Source organism: Citrus sinensis, chromosome 8, assembly GCF_022201045.2.
Source record: "Citrus sinensis cultivar Valencia sweet orange chromosome 8, DVS_A1.0, whole genome shotgun sequence".
NCBI classification, from domain to species: Eukaryota; Viridiplantae; Streptophyta; class Magnoliopsida; order Sapindales; family Rutaceae; genus Citrus; species Citrus sinensis.
Window position 1 is genome coordinate 4,715,623 of NC_068563.1, and position 26,854 is coordinate 4,742,476.

A 26,854-nucleotide genomic window follows, 5' to 3' on the forward strand; every position below is an offset into this window, starting at 1 on the left:
TGTGAAGTGCAGGAAGTAGTTTCCTAAGAGAGATGATTGAATGCTCTTAATTTTTTTTTTAGAAAATCATTTTATTTTTAATAAAAGTTTAATTTTTTTTAATAAAGAATTTCATTTGTTTTTATTAAGTTGTGTCTCATATTTACTAATAAAAGGAAGTTATTTGGGTATATAATTAGGATACCTCATCTAATATGCTAGTATGATAAATCTCTCATCTAATATGCTAGTATTTTGGGTTAAATACCTATAAATTCTAAGCCGAGTCCACAACAGTCCCCAGATAATTGGATTTTAGTCCTAGCTACACCATTAGATTGAATAGAAGTGCAAATAAGTTGAACTCTTTTTTCATTCATTTTAGTTTTTTTTTTTTTTCACATACATTGAAAAAGGATAACTCTGTCGTGATTGTCATGGCAGAGCCTATTTCAAACAGTGGTGTATGCTAAAGGAAATTATCATGAGATGAGTGATAAATCATACAATCAGTAGCTACAGCCCACCGTTAATCAGCCACATAGCCACAAATATTATTGGCGGCAAATATCTCAACAAAATCACAATAAAAATGAGCATCCTCGAAGATTTGTCATCAACAATCCCTTATTCTAGACACCATCTTTATTTTGAGTAAGTATCCTTGATATTCCTTATGTACAAATGATTCCATTCCTTAATGTAAATAGGACAGCCTGTCTAGCCATTACTCTAAGGTTACGTTTACTTGCCGGATTCAGGAATGAGAATCTGGAATTGGAATGATTCCTATGTTTACTTATTAAAATAAAGAGGGGAATGTGAATTATTTTTGTAGACACACAATAATTCGGGAATCAAGAATGGGAACTTGATTCCCAAGGCCCGAATCATACTTCCATTCCCGAAATTTCCTATTCTACCCTCATAAATTTTTTATTATTTCAAAAATACCCTCACTTCAAATAAAAATACAAATAGCGAAAAATTAAAAAAAAAATCCCTAAAAACGTAAACACTCTCTCTCTCGCACAAACCAAAAGCTTCCATCACATCTCCCTCCCCTGCTTTCATCGCGTCATCGGCACTCCCTCTCTCTCGCGCATCAGTCACCGCCTCACCAGACGGATTTGTCACTCTCTGGCCGGATTCATCAGCTCACTGGCCTGATTCATCACTCGTTTTCTTCTTTCCCGTTATCTCACTGGCCGGAATCATCAGCTTGTCACCGACCCGCCACTTCTGCTCGGTTTCTCTCGGATTCGTCAGCCCGGTTCTCTCGCGTCACTCACCAGTCCGATTTGTCGTCGGTTGCTGATCGGTTTCTCTCTGATTCTGTTGATGTTGTTGATGATGATGTTAATGATGTTGTTGATGATGATGTTGATGATGATGTTGATCATCTAATTGTGATGATGATGTTGTTGATGAAGAAGATGAAATTGACGATGGAGAGAAGTAACAAAGAAATTGCAGAAGAGAGAGAAAGAAAAAAGAGAAGAAGAAGAAGAAGATAAAAGAATAAAAAAACAAAAGATAGATAAAATGATATAAAAAATAAAAGAGGAAAAAAATTATTATTATTATTATTGTGATGGCAATTTGCTGGAGAAGTTGCCCTTTGTTGATTTTGGACCATACAAATTTTATATTTATAATAATAAAATTAACCAACAATAATAATAATATTAAAATATTCTAATTATTGTTAATATTATTATTTTTTAACAAAAAATAATATATTATTATATTATTATTATTATTAATTGTTTAATTTATTATGTATAATAATAATAATAATAACAATAATAATAATATTTTATTAATTTTATTATTATTATCATCCTTAATTTATTTTATCATTATAAGCAATAGGGATATTTTAGTAATTTGAAATAGTTTATTCTAATTCCAGGATAAAGTAAACACATCAATGGAAATGAAATTCATTTCGATTCCGATTCCAACAGCTTAATTAAACAACTTATCCTGATTCCTATTTTTCATTCCGATTCCAACTCATTCCGATTCCAGTCCATTCCGATTCCAGCTCATTCCCAATCCAAGAAGTAAACGCACCATAAGAGATTTGGCTGGCTTTGACACTTGTATATAAGCTTGTAACCCTCTCGTTCTTTGCAAGAAATAAGATAATATTTTCAGCATGATATTTCTTTTCAATGAGATCAAAGAAATGAAAAGAGATATAGTCTATTAGGTTGGTAAATCTACTGAAACAATATTGTTTCCAATCAACTCCGAGATACAAACAATTGAACAACGTTCAGAAATCGAAAATCATTTATTACCAGCAAGATTTATTATTATACGCTAGACATATGGCTTTAACAGTCACATTACCAATACATTTTTAATCATGGTAGGTAGGTGCTGGAATGTATACAATATTATCAGCCTGGAAGAAATGGCAGACGTGGGAGCTCCCTGGCTCGATCCCAAGCACAAGAAACGATGCATGATCTCGACTCCAATGAGACGTATCCATGTGGCAAACTGCTACAGCTTCCACTCTATCTCCATTATCACCACCTAATGAAACACCGAATAACTTGTTCTCAGTCATTTGGCTGTGGCAGTAGAAGATTGCATAAGGGTAAGGCATGATATGACATGCCACCATCTTGGGAGCAAACATTGGTTTAGGCACTTGTAAAATAGTGTAATTTTGGAAAATGGTAGTTGATTTTGTGAGAAATGTTGTGTTTAGAACTTGGAATTTGGTCTCCAATCCGAAAGTTCCGTGTACAAAATCAAGCATGGATTCCAAAGAGGTAGCACAAATTTTGGTTTCTCCTTCGATGGGAGGAACTTCGCAATGATTCAGGGTCCCTTCCATGGCTTTGGCTAGGGGTGAGTCATCTGAGAACGAGAAGAATTGAAGAAGGTAAGGCAGTTGTTTCAATGAAAATGGAATGGAATCTGCTTCTTCTCTAGGCAAAGCCTGAGGATAAGCTGAAGGATCTCTCTTGCGAAAATAAATCGGCATCGTTTCGCCAATCTTTAGATCCTTCAAGGTGAAGAATACCATCGTTGAAGGGTCCATGTGATTCATGTGGGATGGTATTGAATGAGAATCATGAAGATTCTCCGAAAGCACCGGAGCACACTGTAAAACAGTTCAGCAATTCAATATCACAACATAGATGAAAAATCAACAACACAAGTTCTATAAAGTGTAAAAATGAAGGAACAAAATATATCTTTTTGAGTTATTGCTTTAAGACGTACAACACTTATGTACATGTATTGCAAAGTAAGCCACTTAATTAGCACACATTGAGGATTATTACCAGAAAGAGTAGAGAAAGAAGGAGGTTCCAAGCTGAAAATCTTAACCCCATCTCTTTTCTATTATCGAAGTTTCTTATGTATTTTAGTAATGTTTTTTTTTCAGGGAGAGGAAACACAGATAACAAGTGAAGCAGAAAGAGAAGAGATTGTGTAACTATATATGTCAACAACCATACGATGTGTGTTAACTTTCAAGTGGAAATTTATAGCCTGCATAAGCTGAACTTGTTATACTGTGCTGATTAATTGAATCACAACACAGTTTGAATAATGACCTTAATAGTCCAATCCAGCAAAGAATTCAGCACTCCAATCATATGGGGACACACGTATTGCACCTTCATCATGTCTGGGGATTTTAATAGTTTTGACTGAGTGAATGATTACTTCAATTAATAACATTGCATATTAGATTACTAGAGCTAAAATTGATTTCTTATTAAAAATTTTACTTGCAATTTGGAAACTCTCTTTGACACATTAATTACAGACTCGAAATCTGTATCAATATTCCCCATACATAGACAGAACTGAGCAGAAAAAGTGGGAAGGCAGATCGTAAACAAATTCGACATGGCAGTTTCCAAGGATGAATAGCATTTTTTTCATTCGAAAATGGGATAATATATCATTGAGTCACGTAATGTACACTAATGGTGCGTTTACTTCATGGAATGAGAATATGGAATCGGAATGGGCTGAGAATAAGAATGAGCTGGAATGGAAACGAGGAATAGGAATGAGATTTCAATATTTACTGGACAAAAATAAATGAGAATGAGAATGAGAATCAATTTACTAAAATATACATAATATTAAATAATGTACTTTTCATTAACTAGATACATATATAAATATTATTATAAAAATGATATTAATTAAAAAATAAAATTAATAATAATAAATGTTCATAATGATAATATTAATAAAAATAAAAATAACAATAATTAATAATAACTAAAATAATAAAGTTAATAAAATTTTTTAATAATAATAATAATGACATTTAAAATAATAAAATTAATTGTGATTTGAACGACGGTAATTCGGAAAATATGAAAAAATTAGAGAGATACAAAAATAAATATGCATTTCATTCACATTCCTTCATTCTCATTCCCAACACCCCAAGTGAATGAGATTTCCATTCCTTATTCTCAAATTGTATGAGACTCACATATTTTACTCACATTCCCAAATTATATTTTACCAAGTAAACATAGATTTCATTCTCATTCCTTAAACCCTCAAGTAAACATACCATAAAGCTCTTCTCAACCTAGTGTGCGTCGGATATGTGAACTCGGGGCTCCAGTCTCCCGTACAATCTTTAAAAAAATTTTCAGTCAAACTAACAGGCTGCACTCACTGTATTTCCATGGATCACACTACTTCAACTAAAAGATAAGATAATATCTTTAGGATTTTACTGAATGATTTTTAAGTAGTTTTTATTAATTAATTATTCAAATTCAAATTAAAAAAAAAAAGACTAAAAAATTAATCTGAATTTTTCTCACTCCCAATCTTTAAAAATATAACAAAAATAAGTCATATAAAAAATGTTTTAAACGCAATTTTCACTTCTCACATCTTTCATTTGAAGTTTAATTGTATTCTCCGGTGGGACCTGGATAAGTTGAAACAAAATTTTATTAAAAAGCAGTGTCTTACACTGGATCAAGAACAAAAGGTTAAAGGATAATATACGGGGACATGATAATGCAGCAACCGAAAATCAAAATAGCACAAGTTTCAAATGCTAAACAAAGGAAAGAGACATGTGAGCTGGTCGATTTTCTTCTCATCACTAGCCACATGCACATTGGTAGTGGTTGAACTTCTATTATTTAATTATGTTGTCATTTTCCATCACTACAACAACAGATGATTCATGTAGGATCGGTCAATAATTGTCGCCCAATGTGTGTCTTCTTTAATAATTTAGTTATTTTTGTTCATATGTCTGATGAAGAAGTTCTAATTTTGCAAGTGGAATTCCAGTTGATAAGACCTTGTCGACTTGTCTTCTGCTGAAGAATCTTAAATAATCATGCAAAATTCAAAAAGTGGCAAAAGCAAAAGGCTAACTTCTTAATGAATTCAATATTACTATGAATTTGGTGCTAGCTTAATCTTGAAAAAGATCCAAAAATTAAAAAGTAAACATATATAATCACATCTACATATGTACATTAGTAAGTCATTGATGATATATCACGAATATCATTAGCTGATTAATTAAACATACCATGAATATATTAAATCACTTTGATCATCACCTCACCTGCCACCAACTTTTTCATAAATTTCAGCTGGAAATTTTTTAAAAAATGAACCAATAATTGTATGAAATGGCTGGCTTCTTCTCCTCCTCACAAAAGATTAAGTTCTCTTTGAAAAGGTTTGTTACTGAAGTACATATCCTATTAGACCAATAATCTCTGTTACCATATGAATTTAGATTTTCTCCTAACTTAATCTTTCATATACTATTGTATCAATAATTTTTCTCCTCAAAGAGACTAGGATCTTCTCCTAACTTAATATTTCGTAAGTGTTGTATGAGATTATGTAACACGTCATTTAAATTTTTCTACAGCTAGGATTTAGCATACTTTAAACTTTCCTTATTAAACATTAAAACCCATAATTTTCTAGGCTAAAACTCTGAATTCAAGTGTGCCGCCTTCTAACCAAACTGTTAATCACAAATTCATTATATAAAATATTTTGTACAAAATTGATAACACATAATGTACAGTATCGCGATGTGATGAGAACACCACACAACCCGATCATTATTTTTATTTCAATTCAACCAATACTATTTTATCACATCAGTTTTAAGAGTAGCTTAATTATAGCTAGCTCTAGCATTACTCATTTTGATTCAAATGATTTTCGATTTTTTATCATTTGCATGGTCAATATATAGTTCCTCTCTCTTTTTTTTCCCCCTCTTAATTGTTTTCCTTGTGTGCAGTTTGCCAACATGATAGATGCAAGAAAAGACCTGGGAGATGATTGGAGTGTTGTCGTGAAAAATCAAGACATGCCTGGGGAATCAACTCAAGGTCTCATTCCCGAAGATTAAGGCTCGACCATCTCTAAAACCACAGCCTATTGCCATATACATGAAGATTCTGAGCACACCATAGAGAAGCCTTTTGTCAATAAGAACTTTGAGCTGATGCCTTGATGGGTAAGAAAGGTAGCAGCAGCAAGTTCTGGAATTTTAGCTTCCACTTTAGAGGGTGGAGTCCTCCAGAATTAGAAAGAGGAAAGCGTAGAGACTAGAAAACAGAGGAATTGTATTTTGGATTTAAGGGAGCTATCCTTTTCTTATTCATTCATTTCTTTAAATACTCCTTCAAGAGAGCTACAGACAAATTCTAGAAACGGTTAAGAATATTTTCTCTAACAAACTTGACAGCACAACAAAACAGAATTACAATAATAAGCAAATAACAAATTCAGCACAATATCTTAAGAATATCTAAGTGCTGTAATCGGTTGCACCATCATTCACGAACAAAATCTTGAAGCTTGAAGGGAATTTTGGGCTGTCTCTTGGGCCTAGCTTGAGCAATCGGCTGTGCAGTGGCTGTATCATGCCTGATGTTTCAATCTATGACAACGGCATTAAGCCGACGAAACAAAAGGCTTTTGTCCAGGACCTCGAGCTTATGCCTGATGTTTCAATTTATGACAACGGTATTAAACCAAAGGATCAGCAGAGATCCTTCGCCAAGAACTTCGAGTTCATGCCTGATGTTTCAATTTACGACAACGGTATTAAGCCAACCAAACAAAAGTTCTTCGCCAAGGACTTCGAGCTCATGCCTGATGTTTCTATTTATGACAATGGTGTAAAGCTAGCCAAACAAAGGTTCTCTGCCAAGGACTTCGAACTCATGCCTGATGTTTCAATTTATGACAATGGTGTAAAGCTAGCCAAACAAAAGGCATTCGCCAAAGGCTTCGAGCTCATGCCTGATGTTTCAATTTACGACAATGATATTAAACCAACGAAGAGGAGTTCATATGCCAAGGAGTTTGAGCTGAAGGCTGATATTTCAATTCATGAACCGACCGAACAAAAATCGGTTGTTAGCAGTACGGATCCGCAGCCAGATACTACAATTTATCATAATCAAATAGATGATCATACTTGCAATCAGGCGCAGGATGGAGTCTCTTACCATATTTAATGTTCTAGAAGAGTAGCCACATATATGTAATACTGTTTTCCTTGTTTGTGTAACAAGTGCTGAAATAACCCATGCAATAAAATCATAAATCATGTCATGCGTCTTTAATTTTGTTTTTCCTCTCCCTTAAACAATCTTATGATAGATTATTTACAAAGTTATAAAGGGAGAAACTATATTAAACAAATGCTTTTTACATAAATATTCTATCCATTTATCTCGTATAGCTAATTAAGTTTTTTTTTTTTAATTTACAACAACATGCTTAGATGTTTAAATATTTTTTTCTTTTTAAAAGTTAGAGGGTTGGGTCAATCAAAATCAATTTTTTGACCATGACCTCTCTAAGATTCGAACTTAGGTGGTTTGCTAACTAAAATTACTTAAAACCATTCAGTTGGGTCCCTAGGGGCCTTAGATGTTTAAAAAGTGTATTTTAAACTGTTATACAGATGGAACAATATAACTAACTTTAATTTCAAAGTCAATTTGACCCTATTTGGTTTTGAAATACTGTTACTTTTAGATAGTGGTTTTGAAATACTGTTACTTTTAGATAGCTGCTTGGGAAAAAAAATGTTGTAACCTTAAAATAAAGATTGATAGTGTGTGGTAAATATGATTTCTAAATAATAATTTTGACAAAATTGCAAAAAGGCCTTTATTTCTCAAAGATTATTTAAATTATTATTACCAACCAAACAAAAATTGTTTCTATTATACAAATATGTGATCAAATTAGGTTAATTTCTGAGTTGCAATAGGTTGTACTTACTAAACACTTTAATGTTAATACCAAATAGGCCTCTTTTTTCTTCTCCCTCTCTAATTTGTAAGACTACCCAACCATATTTTATACAATATTCAATTATTATAATAGCTAGTCTTATTTTCTTATGATCACGTGATATCTTTTTCTTTTTTTTTTAAAGAATCTGAATAGATAATGGTTTTAAAGCTCAGAAGTAGATCTGATTCTAAATATTTGGAAATTGGAAAAAAGAAATTGATTAACATTTGCAGAAGAAGGTATATACTTGAACACCATGATGGTATATAATTAAATTTAACTATTGTTATATTTTTATTTATTAATTACTAATTATCCACGATGAATTTTATTTGAATAAGTTCGGGTCATGGTAGGATCTTAATTCACATACATATGAAAATATATATATATATATATATATATATATATATATGACCGCACTAATAAGATATTCCATTTAATCATGGGATATTAGAATGAAAATTATGATAGACAAACTTAAATTTTCCATTTTTCCCCCTTTATCATCTCAAACCGGCCACTTCAATTCGTTGAAATCCTGATGATTCGGCCTTCAGATGTAAAATAACAAATGAGTCACATATATTATTGGTAGATGCATGAGTTGATCACATCTAACTCAACCAACAAATTACATGCCATCTGGAAAATGATTTAAATAAATGAATAGACACTCATTTAACCTTCTATTTTAATTTAAGTATTTGTTTATTCCTTATATTTTGAAAATACCTCAAAATACCTCAAAATACATTGTAGTTAAATATATTACATTATTAATCTTGCTTTTGTTTTGCCTTTATAATAATGCCCTTATAATAATATTCTTGATATTAATTAATTTATCTATAAAAATTTAATTAGAAATTAACCAATAATTATTTAGTAATAAATTAACCAATAAATATTAATAGAAAAGAAGTAGTATTTTCTGTACCTGTGAGACATCGTGTTAATAATTTATTTATAAATAAAAATTAATATTAGCCAACTTAAAGCAATATTTATCATCCTTGCAATAATTTTATTAATAGTTATTTTATAAAAAAATTAATTTATCAAATTAATCTTAAAAGTAAAATAATAAAATAAAAAAATTTACTGTAAAAATTTTTATGCTACTTTTAAGGCTAATTTGATAAAACAAATGGAACTACTAGCACTCCTTCAAAATCCTTTTAAGACCCCTTCTTAAATACAATCAATCAAATATAGGAAAAATTATATCACTTCTAAAAACACCCATCTTTATTCCACAATTACCGTTCAATCTTATTTCTCATAAAATGATAAAATTACCACAAAAAAAAATCTTTTTGTTGATACTATTGAAATAATTATTAGCAATCTTCTCAAATTTGATTAACAAGTATGGAATGGTGTGTAACTTTAGATTCCTAAATTTTAACTTATTTTTCTGTTTTGCAACAAATATACCTTCTATTTGAATATCTGATGCCTATTAATTTTATTTTTTTTCAAATATGAAAACTCACTTGTTCAAACAAACAATAAGACCAAGAAAAGTGATGCAGCGGAAGTTTAATAAGATTGTTTTTATTCAAAAATTTAATGGACTTGATTCGGGAGTGTCCCATTCTTTGGTGCCATATGTTGTGGGGTGCTTTGCTGCCTTCAGATAAGTATAGGGCTGCATGATATCCTTCATCTAAGGCATAAAACCATTTGTCTCAGTTCCCTTTGCCAAGATGTTTCCCTGATAATCCTTAAAAACAAACTTGTTAGATGAAAACTCAATAATGCATGAATTATCATGTGTAAGCTGCTCTATCAAAAGCAAATTCTTTTTCAAGCCTGGAATGACAAGCACATTTTTTAAATATAATTTACTAATGCCAGTGTCTATATATGGAGGTGTTTCCTATATGTGAAATATTAAGACAGTCACCATTTCCAACAACAATGGCATCATTCCCTTCATAAGGTTTAAGTTCAGAAATTTTACTTGAATTATTGACCATATGGGCAGTTGCTCCTGAGTCAGCATATAATTTGGTATCATTTGCATCCAGGTTCATTGTAGCTAAGGCTTGTGGAATTTCCTTAGTAAGATGTGAGTAGTCAGACGTACGTTGACATTTAATGGTTATATGTTTCGGTAAATGACAAATTTTGCATATGACAGTTTCTTCGTTGGCTTCCTCAGCTTGTTTGGATTGATTTTGAATTTTGTGCCAACGCTATCCAGAATTATTTTGCTAAGAATTGCTGCCACTGTTGTCCCAAATTTCCTTGCCATGATTGTTGCCCTTGTTGACTTGGATTATTGTTTAACTTTTGCCATGGCTGACTTGCATTATTATTCCAACTTTTTCCACCATTGTAGTTGGATTTTTTTTTTTTGGCCACCCGAATCAGCCAAATTTTGTCCTCCTGCTGCTGTAAAACCACGACCTTTTGAGTTAAAAGAACCTCCATTTCCACGACCTTTTCCTTGCCTCGTTGGTAAAAAAGGGTTGAATCGAAGGGGTGGGCACTATTTAGTTTGGTTCGGTTCAACTCTAGAACCGAACCAAACTGAAACCAAATGGTTCATGAATTTATGAACCAAATGCGAATCAAATTATAGAACCGAATCGAACCTATATATTCATTATTCAATGAAAAAATAATAATATAATAATACACTATTAATACAACAATAATCTTGAGTCTATAAATTATCAAACAATAAACAACATAATAAAATCTAACAATAGTAAATTAACATAATAAATTCCAAAAATAATCTAGAAATCTATAAATAATAACCAATATAATAAACTCTAACAATAATAAATTAAAATAATAAAGTTCAACAATAAAATAAAGCATATGTTATGACACATATAATATCATGTATTATCTAACAAACAAAAATAAAAAAGATAAATTCTGAACTATTTTTTAATTTTAATTTTTTCTTGAACCATTTGGTTCGGTTTTGAACCGAACCAAATAAAAAAACCAAATGGTTCAGAATTTTTGAACCATTTGATTTTTTTTATTCTGAACCAAACCGAACCAAATTGCAATAATATGGTTCAGTTCAGATTGAACCGAACCAAATTGCAATAATATGGTTCAGTTCAGATTGAACCGAACCAAATGCCCACCCCTAATTTTCAAGGGCCATGACAAACTGCTTAAATGACGGATAAGGTGGTTTTGAAAATTGAACGAGTTTAAAGTCTTGATACCTATAGCCGAGACCTCTTGTAAGACCAAAGACTAAATAAGTCATTCACTAGTTTATTTATTGTAGCCAAACAATCACAAATATGCTTGTATTTGTGAACATGCTCTTCAACTGATAGAGGTCCATTTTTTAGTGTTGCCAATTTGTCCATGAGATGTACCTCTTTTTCCATAGTCATTGGAAGTAATTGATCCTCCAAAGATGACCAAATTTGTTGAGCATTTTCTACTCCAACGATTCCACTCATCACTTCTTCTGTCGTCAGGCTTAACAACCAAGATGTTAACAGCCCATCATTGTTGATCAACGTGGTGACATCTTCGTTGCCAGCCTTTTCTCATCAGACAACAATATTTCTTTTGCGGGTCTCTCAGCATCTGTAATATGGTGCAGAATGCCAAGGCTTCTGACCAAAGGGAGAACCTATGAGCGCCACAGCAAGAAGTTCATGTTGTCTAGTTTAATTGACACAAGACTTGAGCATTGATGGAAAGACTGAATATTTAGACTTGGCTCTTTGATAAAGGATGAAGAGGTTTTATTACTAGTACTCATGGCTGGCTCTGATACCATGAAAAAAAAAATCTATGAAGAATATAATTCTTGTTATATTTTTCTAATAAAATTTACAGAGTTATTTACACAGAATAAAGATAAAGTAGCTGTTGAAAGGCTTAAAAAAATATTGAAGGAGAATAAGTGAATACTTCCTAAATGATTGCACAATATCTTTATAAAATAGGAATGAAATATTCCTAGGTGATATTGACATTCAAGTGCAAAATCGTGCTGGAGATATTCCTTGACAAATAGCTTTGACTTAAGCAAGTTTTGTGGAGTGGTAAACCCGTGGTTGACTTGACCGTTGATGACTTTCCTTTTGGTAATCTTGGTCAACTTACTTAACAAATCTCTCTTGTAGAGTTGTTTGGATTACAACATCATCTAATCTCGCTTCATAGGTTATTAAAAATCTCATTGAGTCTTTTAGATTAGAACAAGATCCAATCATTCTTCGATTAAAGTGTAAGCTAATTGCATTGGCTTGGTTCGGTACTAGAATGATATTTAGCGTTTTCTACCCTAACAATTTCACTTCTACTACGCTCGCTCCATTAGTTTGGTAACAAATTCCGTTCAAGTGATGCCAGCATTAGCCGCACTGTCACGTCGTACGGTGTCAGAGATTTTACATTTATTTCTGGCTCTAGTTGCAATTTTATGTAATTTTTGTGCGGATGTGTGTTGCATTTAAAGAATGGTTCAGTCCCTTCAATTGAATGTGTTTGGAAAGTCCCATGATGCTTAAATGACCCTTGGATCATGGGCGAGTTAATCCTCACCCTTGATCAGTTCTTATGGTTTTCATAAGATTAATAACAACATTTTGGTCATGACTTATCAAGTAACGATATAGGTTTTTCAAAGATAATGATATCACATAGTAATCATATTGTTGGAGAAAAAATAGTTTTTTAAATTTTAATAAAACCTTTTAGGATCGATCTCATACAATATATAAAAATTCGTAATCTAGAAATCATACCATGAAAATCTGAGAACATTAACAATCTTTGTTTTTTCCACTGAAGTGATTTACGCTCCCAGATCACGATCTGTCACCACCACGCCTGTTAGATCACGATCTGTCACCAATGATCTTCCAGGTTATGACTCAGGTTTGATCTGCACTTGACATATGGGTGCCTTTATCACCACAATAAGCAACTAGCACGAGAAAATTTTTCTCTCAAAATTAGAGAAAAAAAATCTTTTTCTGTGGTCTGTATAAAGTGGCTGCTCCCTCTTCTTTTGGGAGAAAATAAACCCTTTTATATCTCTATCTGGTGGAAACCCTAGGCTCCATTTTTTATATTATTTAATTCTATTAAATCAAGTTTGATTTAAATTAAAAATAATAAACCAAAAGTTACGTTACTTCTTTCTTGTCATAGGGGCCCACCTTGTAAAATAACACAAGGCCTTTTAGACACAAGTACATTACATGGAGCCTCCCACTAAATAATATATTTAGGCTTTTAACCAAAATAGCTAGTTGTCTTTCTTATTAATCCAGTAGTGGCGCAGTCAATTAAATGAGCTAACCCGGGGATCATTTGGGAACACATAATAGTGGCTATAATAATTAGGCCTGTAATTAAACTAGCCCAATTATTTAATTCCAAATCTACTCCACTAAAAGATTGGAATTGACCTCTATAATTGTATGCTCGAATAATAATTCGTCCCAAGCCACATCGATTTCTTTACTGCATAATCCTTTGTACCACATCGTTAATTAAATCGATATCTCAACTGTCCAATCGATTTAATTACATCTTATTCCTTGATACTTACTGGTTTTCTCTAATGATCATTTTCAACATACTAAATATGTTGACACACTCTGGCCAGAGAATTCTATGATCAATTGCCGAAAACCCATCAAGAGATATGTTGTATAAATTTTATATTGTTAATCTATAACTCCAATACTCATAATTGCTCCCACCAAGATACCGGGTAATCTCGACCGCAATTGTGTGTCGTGCCCATTAGTAACTCAAATGGAATAACAATTACAATTATGAAATCATAACTAACTCAAGATTAAGATTACAGTAAAATCAATGCATATCAGATTTAATGAGTCTGACAGTCATTTCAAGGTTAATTAAATCTTATATGTGATCCAGCTCAATGTAGTCAAACTACATCAAGAAATTCATACATGATTAAGACAAATCATTCAATGAATTTACTACAGTGTAAAAATAAATAGAGCGCCCAACTCTATTTATCAACTGCGAACTTAATTTATTTAATCATAAGATAACTTGTATTTATGTCTTCTGTGAATCCATATGATGATCACATAAATACATATAATATTATTAAACAGACCTTATTCAAAATATTTATGCAATTGAAAATATCTCCAATATTTTATTAATCAGAAAATAAATTAATATGCTTTAAAAGAGCATATAATCCCAACACATATTCCATTAATCCTCAAACCACTATTTGGTCAATTGGCTTAGGTGAATAATTATTGATTCTTAATGAATCAAATGTTTAATTAAAAGTTACTTAGATAATTCATAATGACATCGCATAGTAATCATAGTCCATTACTCCACAAGCCATGTCCTTTTCCTTTTCTTTTTCCTGATTAAGATAAATGAAGAATCATGTGTGAGATTTGAGTTTCCTCTAGTTCAGTAGTTCATAAGATAAGATAGTGGAAGTCCACTAGTACATAAATTTGGCTAATATCATATATAACTAACTCAAGATTTAATTGAGAATTCTTAATTTTCTATTCTTAGTCCATGAACTATTCTCAACTGAGCTATGGAATATTATCAATAAATAAAAAGGTATTTATGTATGCTAAAAGAAACAACTGTGAGATCAAGAAATGAAAGCAAAGAAGCATGGATATACTTTTTTTCCGTTAATTAATGAAATGCAAGAAGTGACGATTCAATGAAAATCACAGTTAATTTACAAACATCAAACTTACTCATGAGGATGAAAACTCCGTACATATTTTAATAAAACAGCCACATTATTCTTTCAAGCTAGGCTGAATACAATACACAAACAAAGCCTATTAAACATTATTGACACCAAACATTACAAGGCTGAATACAATCCGACATTACATAAACTCATCTTTAGCTGCTGGAACGAAGACAAGATGATCTGTTGGGAAGTAGTGGCAGACGGGGATAGTTCCCAGCTTAATACCAAGTATCTGAAATAATAGATGGTCAGGATTCCACTGAGAGGTATCTAGATGACAAGCTGAAATAGCATCCAATTTATCTCCATTGTCACCGACCAGAGAAACCCTGAATACTTTGTTGATGTTCTCTGTCATATGGCTATGGCAGCTGTAAATTGCATAAAGATGGGACATGTAATGACATGCTACCATCTTGGGAGCAGAGATCTCTTGCACCTCTAAGGTTGTAAAATTTTGGAAAGTATTACTGGTAGACTTTGTGGTCACAGTTTTAAAACCTGTCTCCGAGCCCAAGATGCTGCCAGCAAAATCAAGCATGGATTCTAAAGAGGTAGCACAAGTTTTGATTTCATCTTTGATGGGATCGGTTTTACACATCCTGAGAGTGTCTTCCATGGCTTTGGCTTGCGGTGAGTCGCGTGGGATAGAGGTTAATTCAAGAATATAAGGAAGTTGTTTCAATGAAAATGGGAAGGAATCAGCTTCTTCTCTAGGCAAAAAGTGAGCAGAATTTGAATGATCTTCAATTGGAAGATAGAGGGCTATTTTATTCCCTACCTTTAGATCACTCAAGGTGAAGAATATCTTGACCTCGCTTGAGTTTACGTCCGCATGGGATGAATGATGAGCTATATGCATATGATGAAGTTGACATCCATTTCAGGCAGTATTAGAACAAGAATCAATCAGTCCTTGATCTTAGCCACTAACTTAGCATATTGTAATATTCATTCTCCTTTATATTCTTTCCTTTTCTATGATTTGACCGTTTGGTACTTGCCTTAGATGATTCTAGTATTTTTGTATATAAGGATCTTGTACTCAACAACAAATAATATATGAGCATTTCCATAATTCTTTACATGGTATTAGAGCAAATTTTGCTCATTTATGCTTTTCTCTTTGACAATCATGTCTAGTAGTTTGAATCCAATATTAGAAACATCAAATTCCCTCATTACCGATGTTTCTTTACCATACTTTCTTCATTCATCTGATCATCCTGGAGCCATTCTTGTATCTAATGTGCTAACGGGTGATAATTATTCAACATGGAAAAGATCCATGAAGATGGCATTAAATGCCAAAAACAAATTGGGTTTTATTGATGGAAGCATACAAAAACCTTCATCAACCTCACAAGATTTAAAAACTTGGGAGCGATGCAATGACATGGTCCTTTCATGAATGCTCAATGGAATAGAGAAAAATCTTGCCAATAGCCTCATCTATTGTGATACTCCATGCTCTCTTTGGCTTGGGTTGGAAGAACGTTTTTCACAAAGTAATAATCCACGGATTTCTGAACTTAAGAGAGCCATATGCAATCACCAGCAAGAGCAAAAATCATTAGTGATTTATTTTAATACTTTGAAATTTTATCGGGATGAATTGTCCACATTAACCACTATTTCTTCTTGCAAGTGTGAAACTTCAAATGAATTACAGGGATTACTAGAGACTGAAAAGGTGTTTCAATTCCTAATGGGTCTCAATGATTCATATTCTTCGGTACGAAGTCAAATCTTAGCCATGGAACCACTTCCAAATGTTGGAAAAGCATATTCAATTATTCATCAGGAAGAACGTCAACGACTTCTCCATGTTTCCAGTTAACCATCTATTGAATCAACAGCCTTGACAGCCAATAATAAGACTCAAATGACCAGCCGTCAAAATCATTCACATCCTAGCCATTTGCATGGAGTACAAGAGACACAAGGACGAGGTAGAGCTTTCTGCGATCATTGCGAGAAATATGGGCATATAAAAGCCAAATGTTACAAAATTGTTGGCTACCCACCAAACAGGAAACATTCAAATCGATCGCATGTTGTTGCTCCTGCAACCACGAAGCCACAACAACTAGATGATCATCCCATTCCAACAGACAAGAATTCATCATCTCAGCCTACTATCCAAATTCCCGGTCTCACGGTTGAACAATATCAATAGTTATTATCTATACTTTCAACAAGTGAGCAGCCATCTACTACAAACTTAGCTGGTAAAATCATTCCTTTTTGCAATTCTGCTATTAACTCATATAATAATTCTTGGATAATTGATAGTGGAGCATCTGATCACATGACCCCTAATATTTCTTCCTTTAAAAATTTTGTGCCCATGTCTCATGTCAAACCCGTGAGACTACCAAATGGCACAATTGTTCTTACAACAAAATGTGGATCCATTAAATTATCCTCCTCTTTGACTTTAGATAATGCCTTATTAGTTCCTCATTTTAATTTTAATCTATTATCTGTAAGCAAGCTAACCAAGGATTTGAACTGTGCTGCTATATTTTTCCCTTCATTTTGTGTTTTTTAGGACCTTTCAATGAAGAAGTTGATTGGAAAGGGTGAAGTTCGGGATGGACTATATTATTATGAGCATATCAATGGTCATTCTTCCCTTCCTTCAGTAATGAATGTTGCAAAGGAACCCAATTCCAATCTTTGGCATTTGCGACTCGGTCACCCTTCTAAAGACCGAATGTAGTGTTTGTCTTTTATTTCTGATATTGCATCATTTAATTCTTGTTGTGAAATTTGTCAACTTTCAAAAAACACTAGAAGTTCATTTTAATTGAATAAAAGCGTTCTGATATGCCATTTCAATTAATTTTTTGTGATATTTGGGGACCCCATCGCACATCTACATATACAGGAGCATATTATTTTCTTACTATTGTTGATGACCATACTCGTTCTACTTTGGTTTACCTTATGCGGCACAAGTTTGAAGCTTTTCAATTATTAAAAAACTTTTACTTCTTGATCAAAACACAATTTCACACACAAATTAAAAAAATTCGTACTAATCAAGGACGTGAATTTTTATTAAATCAGATGCAATCTTTTTTTCATGAGCATGGCATCTTGCATGAATGCACTTGTGTTGAAACACCTCAACAAAATGGGGTAGTAGAACGCAAGCACCGACATATTTTAGAAGTTGCACGTGCGTTATGTTTTCAAGCACATTTACCTTTGTCTTTCTGGGGAGATTGTGTTTTAACTGCAACCTATTTCATTAATCGTATGCCCATTCCTAATCTTGGTGGTCAATCTCCTTATGAAATGCTTTTTAAGACTAAACCTCACCATGATCGTCTTCGTGTCTTTGGCTGTCTTTGTTATGCTCATACCAACAGTGCTAATTGTCATAAATTTGCTCCCCGTGCTACCAAGTGTATATTTGTTGGTTACCCATTTGGGTATCCCGGATACAAAGTTTATGATATCATTAACAAAAAGACTTATTTCTCGTGATGTTACTTTTGTGGAAACTGAATTCCCATTCAAAATTATCACCAATCAACAAGAAAATAACAATGTTTTACCTCTTCCTATCATACTTCCTGCCAATGAAAATGCACAGCTCCTTCCAACTTCTTCCAATGAGCAGCCACTCCACCAAAGTACATCTAATTCAGTAGTTCTCCCTTCTCCACCTCTTCGACGGTCCCAATGACAGTCTTGTCATCCAAATTATCTTCAGAATTATATTTGCTCTACTGCACTTCACGGTACATTTGGCAACTCTAATACTTTTACTAATCATCCACCATTGGTAAGCTCTTTATATCCATTATCCAAGTATTGATCATATGACAAGTTTTCTAGTGATCATGTAGCCTTCTTTCAGCCATATCTCACGATGTTGAACCAACTACATATTCTCAAGCTGTTCAACATGCTCATTGGCGCAATGCTATGGATATAGAGATTAAAGCTTTGGAGCAAAGTAACACTTGGACAATACAAGATCTACCTCCCGGCAAGAAACCAATTAGTTGTAAATGGGTGTTCAAAATTAAAAGAAAAGCTGATGGTTCTATTGAGAGATACAAAGCACGCCTTGTTGCTAAAGGATACACACAAACTGAAGGTTTGGATTACCATGAGACATTTGCACCTGTTGCAAAACTTGTGACTGTTAGATGTGTATTGGCAATGGCAGTTATTCGAGGGTGGTTATTATTTCAGTTAGATGTTCATAATGCATTTCTTCATGGTGACTTGCATGAGGAAATTTATATGACCTTACCTCCAGGAGTTCGTAAACAGGGGGAGTCTTCTCAATTTTGTCGATTAAACAAGTCCCTTTATGGTCTCAAGTAAGCTTCTCAAAATTGGTTTGAAAAATTCTCATCCGCTCTTAAACAAATTGGTTACATTCAATCTTATGCTGATTCTTGTTTGTTTACTAATATGCACGATTCTCATTTTACATTGGTGCTTGTGTATGTTGATGATATAATAATTGCTGGTAACCATCTTGACACTATAACTGCATTGAAGATGTTTTTGCAGGCTCAATTTCATATTAAAGACTTGGGAACTTTGAAATATTTTTTAGGAATTGAAATGGCTCGTTCAAAGCAAAGGATTTTCTTAAATCAAAGGAAATATGCTTTAGATATACTTCAAGACAGTGGACAATTAGGCACACGGCAATCTTCTTTTCCAATGGACAAAACTTGAAGCTCTCTAACAATCAAGGAACCCTTTGTCAAAATCCTGACCAATACCAACGACTTGTAGGACGTCTCATCTGTTTGACAATCACCCGGCCAGAAATTACATATGCTATGAACATACTTAGTCAATTTATGCACACTCCAAGACGACCACATTATGATGCTGCCCTGCGTGTCTTACGTTACATCAAATCTTCTCCCGGCGCTGGTATCCTCTTGTCCGCCACTAGCTCTTTGGAACTCTCTGCCTTCTCAGATTCAGATTGGGCAAGTTGCCCCATGACCCGTCGATCCACCACTGGATATTTTATCATGCTCGGCAATAGTCCTATTTCTTGGAAAACCAAGAAGCAACCAGTTGTATCGCGCTCTTCTGCTGAAGCCGAATATCGAGCCATGGCGACAACAACATGTGAATTGGTTTGGTTGAAAACTCTACTTCGTGATCTTCATGTGACCCATCGAATGCCTATAACTTTACATTGTGACAATCAAGCTGCGCTTCATATCGCTGCCAATCCCATCTTTCATGAGCGTATCAAGCACATAGAAATAGACTGCCATCTTGTTCGTGAAAAGCTTCATGCCAAAATCATTTCCTTAATTTATGTACCTTCACAACAACAATTGGCTGACATTTTTGCCAAAGCTCTTGGTAAATATCAATTTCAATATCTTCTTAGCAAGTTGGGAGTTACGGATCTTCACTTCCCAACGTGAGGAGGAGTATTAGAACAAGAATCAATCAATCCTTGATCTTAGCCACTAACTTAGCATATTATAATATTCATTCTCCTTTATATTCTTTCCTTTTCTATGATTTGACCGTTTGGTACTTGCCTTAGATGATTCTAGTATTTTTGTATATAAGGATCTTGTACACAGCAACAAATAATATATGAGCATTTCCACAATTCTTTACAGGCAGAGACTCTTCTCTCAATTCTCTGGCCCCGCTTCTGTATGAACACTGAAAAAAAGTTCAACAATAAATCAACAGCATGAACTTTGAAGGGTCGTATCAACTCAAGAATTAATGAACAAATTAAAATGAAAAACTTATTTTGCAAAAAGATAGATTAATCACAGTTGAAGATTACCAGGAAGAGGAGCTGTAGAACGATGTTCCAAGAAGCTAATCCCAAACCCATCTTGCTCTAGATAACTCGTTTGTTTTTTGGCTACTGAATGAGGTATATTGTACAACTCGATCGAGTGTCGACAATTTGTAAAAGAAAAATTTTACAGAGGCCGCCTCAGTCCTTAGGTGAAGTAGATTAAAATTCGAAACTGTGACTATGAAAGTAATTGTTTCTTTTTTAGTGGGGCTATTTTACAATTTAAAAAATACTTGAACAATTTTTTTTAAATGGACGGGACCCACCAAACTACTATACATGTTTTTTAATAATAATTTTAATTTCTAAAATATCTTTCTAGTAATTTACTAATAAATACGACGACAATATAACTATATAAAAATAATTTTAAACAATTATCATTGTTCACCCTATAATGGATTTATATCACACTAACATTCAACAATTTCTCTCTTAAGAAATGATTAAATAAATTTCAAAAAAAAAATGCTTCAATCTATTTCTTTATGATGTCGAGTCGAAGATCAAGATCAAGTTTTATGCATGAAACATATTCTGGAAACATAATTCCGAAAAGAGAAAATAAAAACAAAAAATGAATTTTTTTGAAGAAAAAAATTATAGTATCCCATTGTTTACCTTACTCCCGTCTATTTATCCATTATGTTTAGAGTTTCAATTTCTTTTATACCGTCCCCCCAACACCCCCCCACCCCCAACCAAAAAAAAAAAAAAGCTCTTTTATATCTATTACAGTTCGACTTTTGTAGATAAAAAAATAATGGAAATTTGTTACTGACCCTTGCACACGCAATGGAAAAGAATGTTGTCAAAATTATTGTTTTTGCAAATAAATGGTTCCAACGGTCAAGTTGAGGTAAAGAAAAGAGAAAAATGGGAACGAAATCTTTGATCGACAGTGGGTTAGCGAGAGAAATATCTTTCTAAGGGTACTTTTAGCATTTGAGTGAGTATGAGGAGTAAAATTTTAATTTTCAAAATTTATTAGTGAGTATATTTAATAAATAAGAATAAAGAATACTATTTAGTAGGTTGAAATGATCGCACTCTTAGAAAATATTTTTATTACAAAACTACTATTTCATGAAATCACTAAAAAGGACATAATCCTGAACTTAGAAACAAAAACACTATACACACCCGTTTATTTTATTAAATCCTAAATCTTTGTTTTATTCATGAGTAGGACTATTGGCACCCCTCTAAATACCTCTTAACACCCTTTTAATTATTTTACAATTTTAACCTTTTATTAAAATTATATAATAAGATAATTTCTAATTAAACCCCCACTCAAAATCAAATAAAATTACATTAAAAAGGTGTGCGTACTAAGAAAGTTGTGATTCCAACAAAAGCTAACGAACATGAAAAAAAAATCGAATTTTGTACAAACTTGTGACTTAAAATCATCAACTTGGAACATAGCATAGCAGAAGAGTTGAGACTTCAACCGAGTAATCATTTAGTTATCAAAAAGTAACGACCACCTATCAATTGACTTATGACTGCATGGCAAATCTAAGTAAAGCATATATGCGCTGGTTCCATCGAAGGCAGAGCCTTTACTTCAATCTTATAATAATTTACATGGTGGGTCATATAAGTTGTAACGTTTTGTTTCTATTGTCCATCTTTATGATCTCGAGGAGTTAATAAGTGGGTGGAATTACTTTAAGAGATGTTGAGAGTTGTTTGGACTTTCTCTTTTCATGTCGAGGGTTGTTTTATTTTAGGAATAATTATTGCCCTTATTGCTTATAAAAGTTTTTGCGATCCTAAATAAACTTGTGACTTTTCATTTATTAGTTAGTTCCTTAAACTTGTGACGTAGAATGAATTGCTTATGCACTGATGAAAAAGATTAGCTCATAGTAAGCTTGTGACATTACCTTTATTACTTCAAACAGTAGTGAATATACTTCAAAAAAATTTTTTTTTATAAATTGAGAACCAATAATTAGAGAAAAAATGGCGCACATACTAAGAAAATTGTGATTCCAACAAAAGCTAGCGTACTTGAAAAAAAATGAAATTTTGTACAATTTTGTGGCTTAAAATCATCAACTTGGAACATAGCATAGTGGAAGAGTTAGGACTTCAACCATGTAATCGGTCAATTATCAATAAGTAATGACCTCTTGTTAATTGATTCATGGCTGCAAGGAAAATCTAAGTAAAGCATATATGCACCGGTTCCATCCAAGGCAAAGTTGTTTACTTCAATCTTAGAATAATTTACATGGTGGGTCATATAAGTTGTAACGTTTTGTTTCTGCTGTCCATTTTTACGATCTTGAGGACTTAATAAGTGGGTGGAATTATTTTAAGAGATGTTGAGAGTTGTTTGGACTTTATCTTTTCATGTCGAGAGTTCCTTTATTCTAGGAATAATTATTGTCCTTATTGCCTATAAAAGTTTTTGGGATCCTTAAAAACTTGTGACTTTTCGTTTATTACTTAGTTCCTTAAACTTGTTACATAGAATGAATTGTTTGTGCACTAATGAAAAAGCTTAGCTCAGAGTAAACTTGTGACATTATCTTTATCACTTAAAAAAATAGCAAATATACTCGAAAAAAATAGTATTTTTCATAACTTGTGACCTAAAAAACTAATAGCTAGAAACAAAAATGGCATACATACAAAGAAAGATGTGATTCCAGCAAAAGCTAACGTTCTTGAAAAGAAAGGAATTTTGTGCAAACTTGTGGCTTAAAATCATCAACTAGGAGCATAGCGTAGTGGAAGAGTTGAGACTTCAACTAAGTAATCGTTTAGTTATCAAAAAGTAATGACCACTGATCAATTGATTTATGACTACATGGCAAATCTAAGTAAAGCATATATGCATCGGTTCCATCAAAGACAGAGCCGTTTACTTCTACAGAAATATTAGAACTGGCAATTTCTAATCTTTTTATTAGTTTTTGCATTAATATATTGCTTGGTCTAATTGCTTTCTTTGTTTGTCTTTCCGTATTTCAGCTTGCCAGCACAATTGATGCAAGGAAAGACCTGGAGGAATATTGGAGAATTGTCATGAAAGGACAGCCCATGCCTGAATCAGTCCAAGACCAACTTGCCGTGGATCATCCCGCTTCTACCACCAATGAGAATGCTGATCAGAAGTCAAATCCTTTAATTTTATCTGATACTATTCGGCCGTCCGAGGTGGAATCATTGGCCAAGAATTTTAACCTGAGGCCGTGTTGTGCACGGAATGTGGAATCAAGCTCACTAAATAATCACAGAAAAATAAAGGACACAAAATTTACGTGGCTCGACAATATGCCTATGTCCACGGGAGCAAGAGAAAAATAATTGTATTACTAACAATTATTAGAGTACAAATTTGAGTAAAGAAACCTCACTTTCCTAGAACCCAAATACACCCAGTACTCTCACACACACTCTCAAATTGCTCACACTCTCAGAACTCTCAAAAATTTAAAAACTTATAAGCTTAACAAATGTTTTGGGATGATCTACAAATAAAGAATGCATCTCTATTTATAGCAAAAAAACATTGCACTATTGCACCATCCGCTTTGCAATTTGTCAATTCTCCTATCAGTCAATTTGACAAATTTTGCTAACCTTTTTCATTTTTCTTCATTTGGTGCAGGATTATCAAAAGTCATATATTCTATAGCTTGCAATTTGGTGCCGACTTTGAAAAACAAAAGCAATGCATGTGGCTCACTTTTTTTTTCAATCAATTTGAAAAAACTCACCAAAAAATCTTTGACTTTTAAACAATTCTCCTCCTCGGCGAAGATTTGTCCAAATCTGAGCCGACTACCAACCAATCATCATCCCCAAAATGGCTGCATCTCTGTGACTGCCTGCGTACCCAAAATTTAGAATCAATCCAACCGTCGTTCAAAATTCCCAAATGACATATCTTAACACAATCGAAGGATTTGAATTAGTTTCAAGCAATGTTGAAACTTAACTCCAGAAATTACCTTCGTCAACATATCTGATGGATTATCTTTGGTATCGATTTTTCTCAACAACACAACACCGCTCTCGATAATCTCTCTCACATAATGAAATTTCACATCTATGTGCTTCGTCTGATATGTTTGATTCTTTGCAAGGAATATCGCACTTTGATTATCACAGAAGACCGCAATGTTCTCCTGAATTACTCCCAAATCACCTAACAAGCCTTTCAACCAGATAGCTTCTTTTACAGCTTCAATTGCTGCCATATACTCTGCTTCCATAGTGGACAGAGCAATTGTCGATTGTAGAATCGACCTCCAGCTAACCGGACCTCCACCCAATGTGAATACGTAGCCCGTTGTTGATCTTCGATTGTCAAGGTCTCCAGCGAAATCAGAATTACAATACCCAACACATTACTGACCACAATCCTTCTTGAACAATAACCCAACATCAAATGTCCCATATAGATATCGGAGAATCCACTTCACCGCAAGCCAGTGATTTTTACCCGGATTGTGCATGTATCTACTAACCATGCTCACTGCTTGAGATATATCGAGCCTTGTGCATACCATAGCATACATAAGACTACCCACAGCACTAGCATATGGAACATGAGCCATGTAATCGCGCTCCTCTTGAGATTTAAGACATGAAGAAGAGCTTAATTTGAAATGAAGAGCTAGAGGTGTACATATTGGTTTAGTTTTGTCATTCATACCGAATCTTTCTAGTACTTTCTTTAAATAAGACTTTTAAGTCAACCATAACCTCTCATTCTTTTTGTCTCTACGAACCTCTATCCCAAGTATTCTCTGTGCATCACCCAAGTCTTTCATCTCGAACTCAGAAGCCAGCTACTTCTTTAATCTTTCGATCTCATCTCTATTCTTTGAAGCTATAAGCATATCGTCGACATAGAGTAACAAATAGATGAAAACTCCATCTAGTAGTCTTCTAAAGTAAACACAATGATCGTGTTCACTTCTGGTGAATTTCTGCCCTTGTATAAATTGATCAAATCTTTTGTACTACTGCCTTGGCGATTGTTTCAGTCCATACAAAGATTTAATCAACATACACACATGATTCTCCTTTCCAACAACTCTGAAACCACAAGGTTGAGTCATATAGACTTCCTCCTCCAAATCTCCATGTAAGAATGCCGTCTTAACATCCAATTGAGCCAACTCTAACTTATATTCTGCAACTAAAATAAGTAGGATACGAATGGAAGTATGTTTTACAACTGGAGAGAAAACTTCATTGTAGTCAATACCTTCCTTCTGAGCAAAACATTTTGCCACGAGTCTTGCCTTGTATCGAGAAGTTGATTGATTCGGAGATCTTTCCTTCTTGGTGTAGACCCATTTATTGCCAATAGCCCTTTTTCCCTTTGGTAACTTTACAAGTTCCCAAGTCTGGTTTTGATAGAGAGATTTCATCTCTTCCTCCATGGCTAACTTCCATTGATCACTTTCACTGCTGCATAATGCTTCACCGAAAGTGTTGGGGATGTCATCATCAATAACTGGAAGTGCATAGGCTACCACCATGTCTTTAGTAAGTCATTCGGGTTTCTTTATCTCCCTTCTTAGCCTCCTTGTTGTTATAAAATCATCATTATCTACATCATCAATTGTTTCTTCATTTTGTGGGATATCAAAAGAAACAACCTCTTCTTCAACTCTGGGTGTCACCTCTATAGTTAAACCCTTCTCTAATGTAGAACTAACTGGTACATATGGAGTTGCATCAAACTCCACCCCCTGCAATACCTCTTTGGTCTTGTTCTCCACCTGCTGAGAACTTGAAGCTTTCATCATTGAAGCTTCATCAAATGTGACATTTCTGCTACACACAAACTTTTTGTCTTCGAGATCCCAAAACTTGAAGCCCTTTACTCCACCTTTGAATCCCACAAAGATAGCTTTTCTAGCACGAGGATCCAGTTTACTATCTTTAACATGATAATAAGCTGGACACCCGAATATACAAAGGGAATCATAGTCTTGTGCATGCTTTCCAGACCACATTTC

General features: G+C 33.5%; 1 protein-coding gene across 1 annotated transcript; it reads right to left on the reverse strand.

Moving 5' to 3' along the window:
* Positions 1 to 2,172: 2,172 nt before the first annotated feature.
* Positions 2,173 to 3,494, reverse strand: LOC102613109 (BURP domain-containing protein BNM2A-like). The gene is made up of 2 exons (XM_006487107.3): positions 3,291 to 3,494; positions 2,173 to 3,106 (listed from the first exon to the last, which is right to left on the reverse strand). Exons 1-2 carry the CDS (start codon positions 3,339 to 3,341, stop codon positions 2,351 to 2,353), a joined length of 807 nt encoding a protein of 268 aa, XP_006487170.2. The 5' UTR covers positions 3,342 to 3,494; the 3' UTR covers positions 2,173 to 2,350.
* Between the last annotated feature and the right edge of the window lie 23,360 nt (positions 3,495 to 26,854).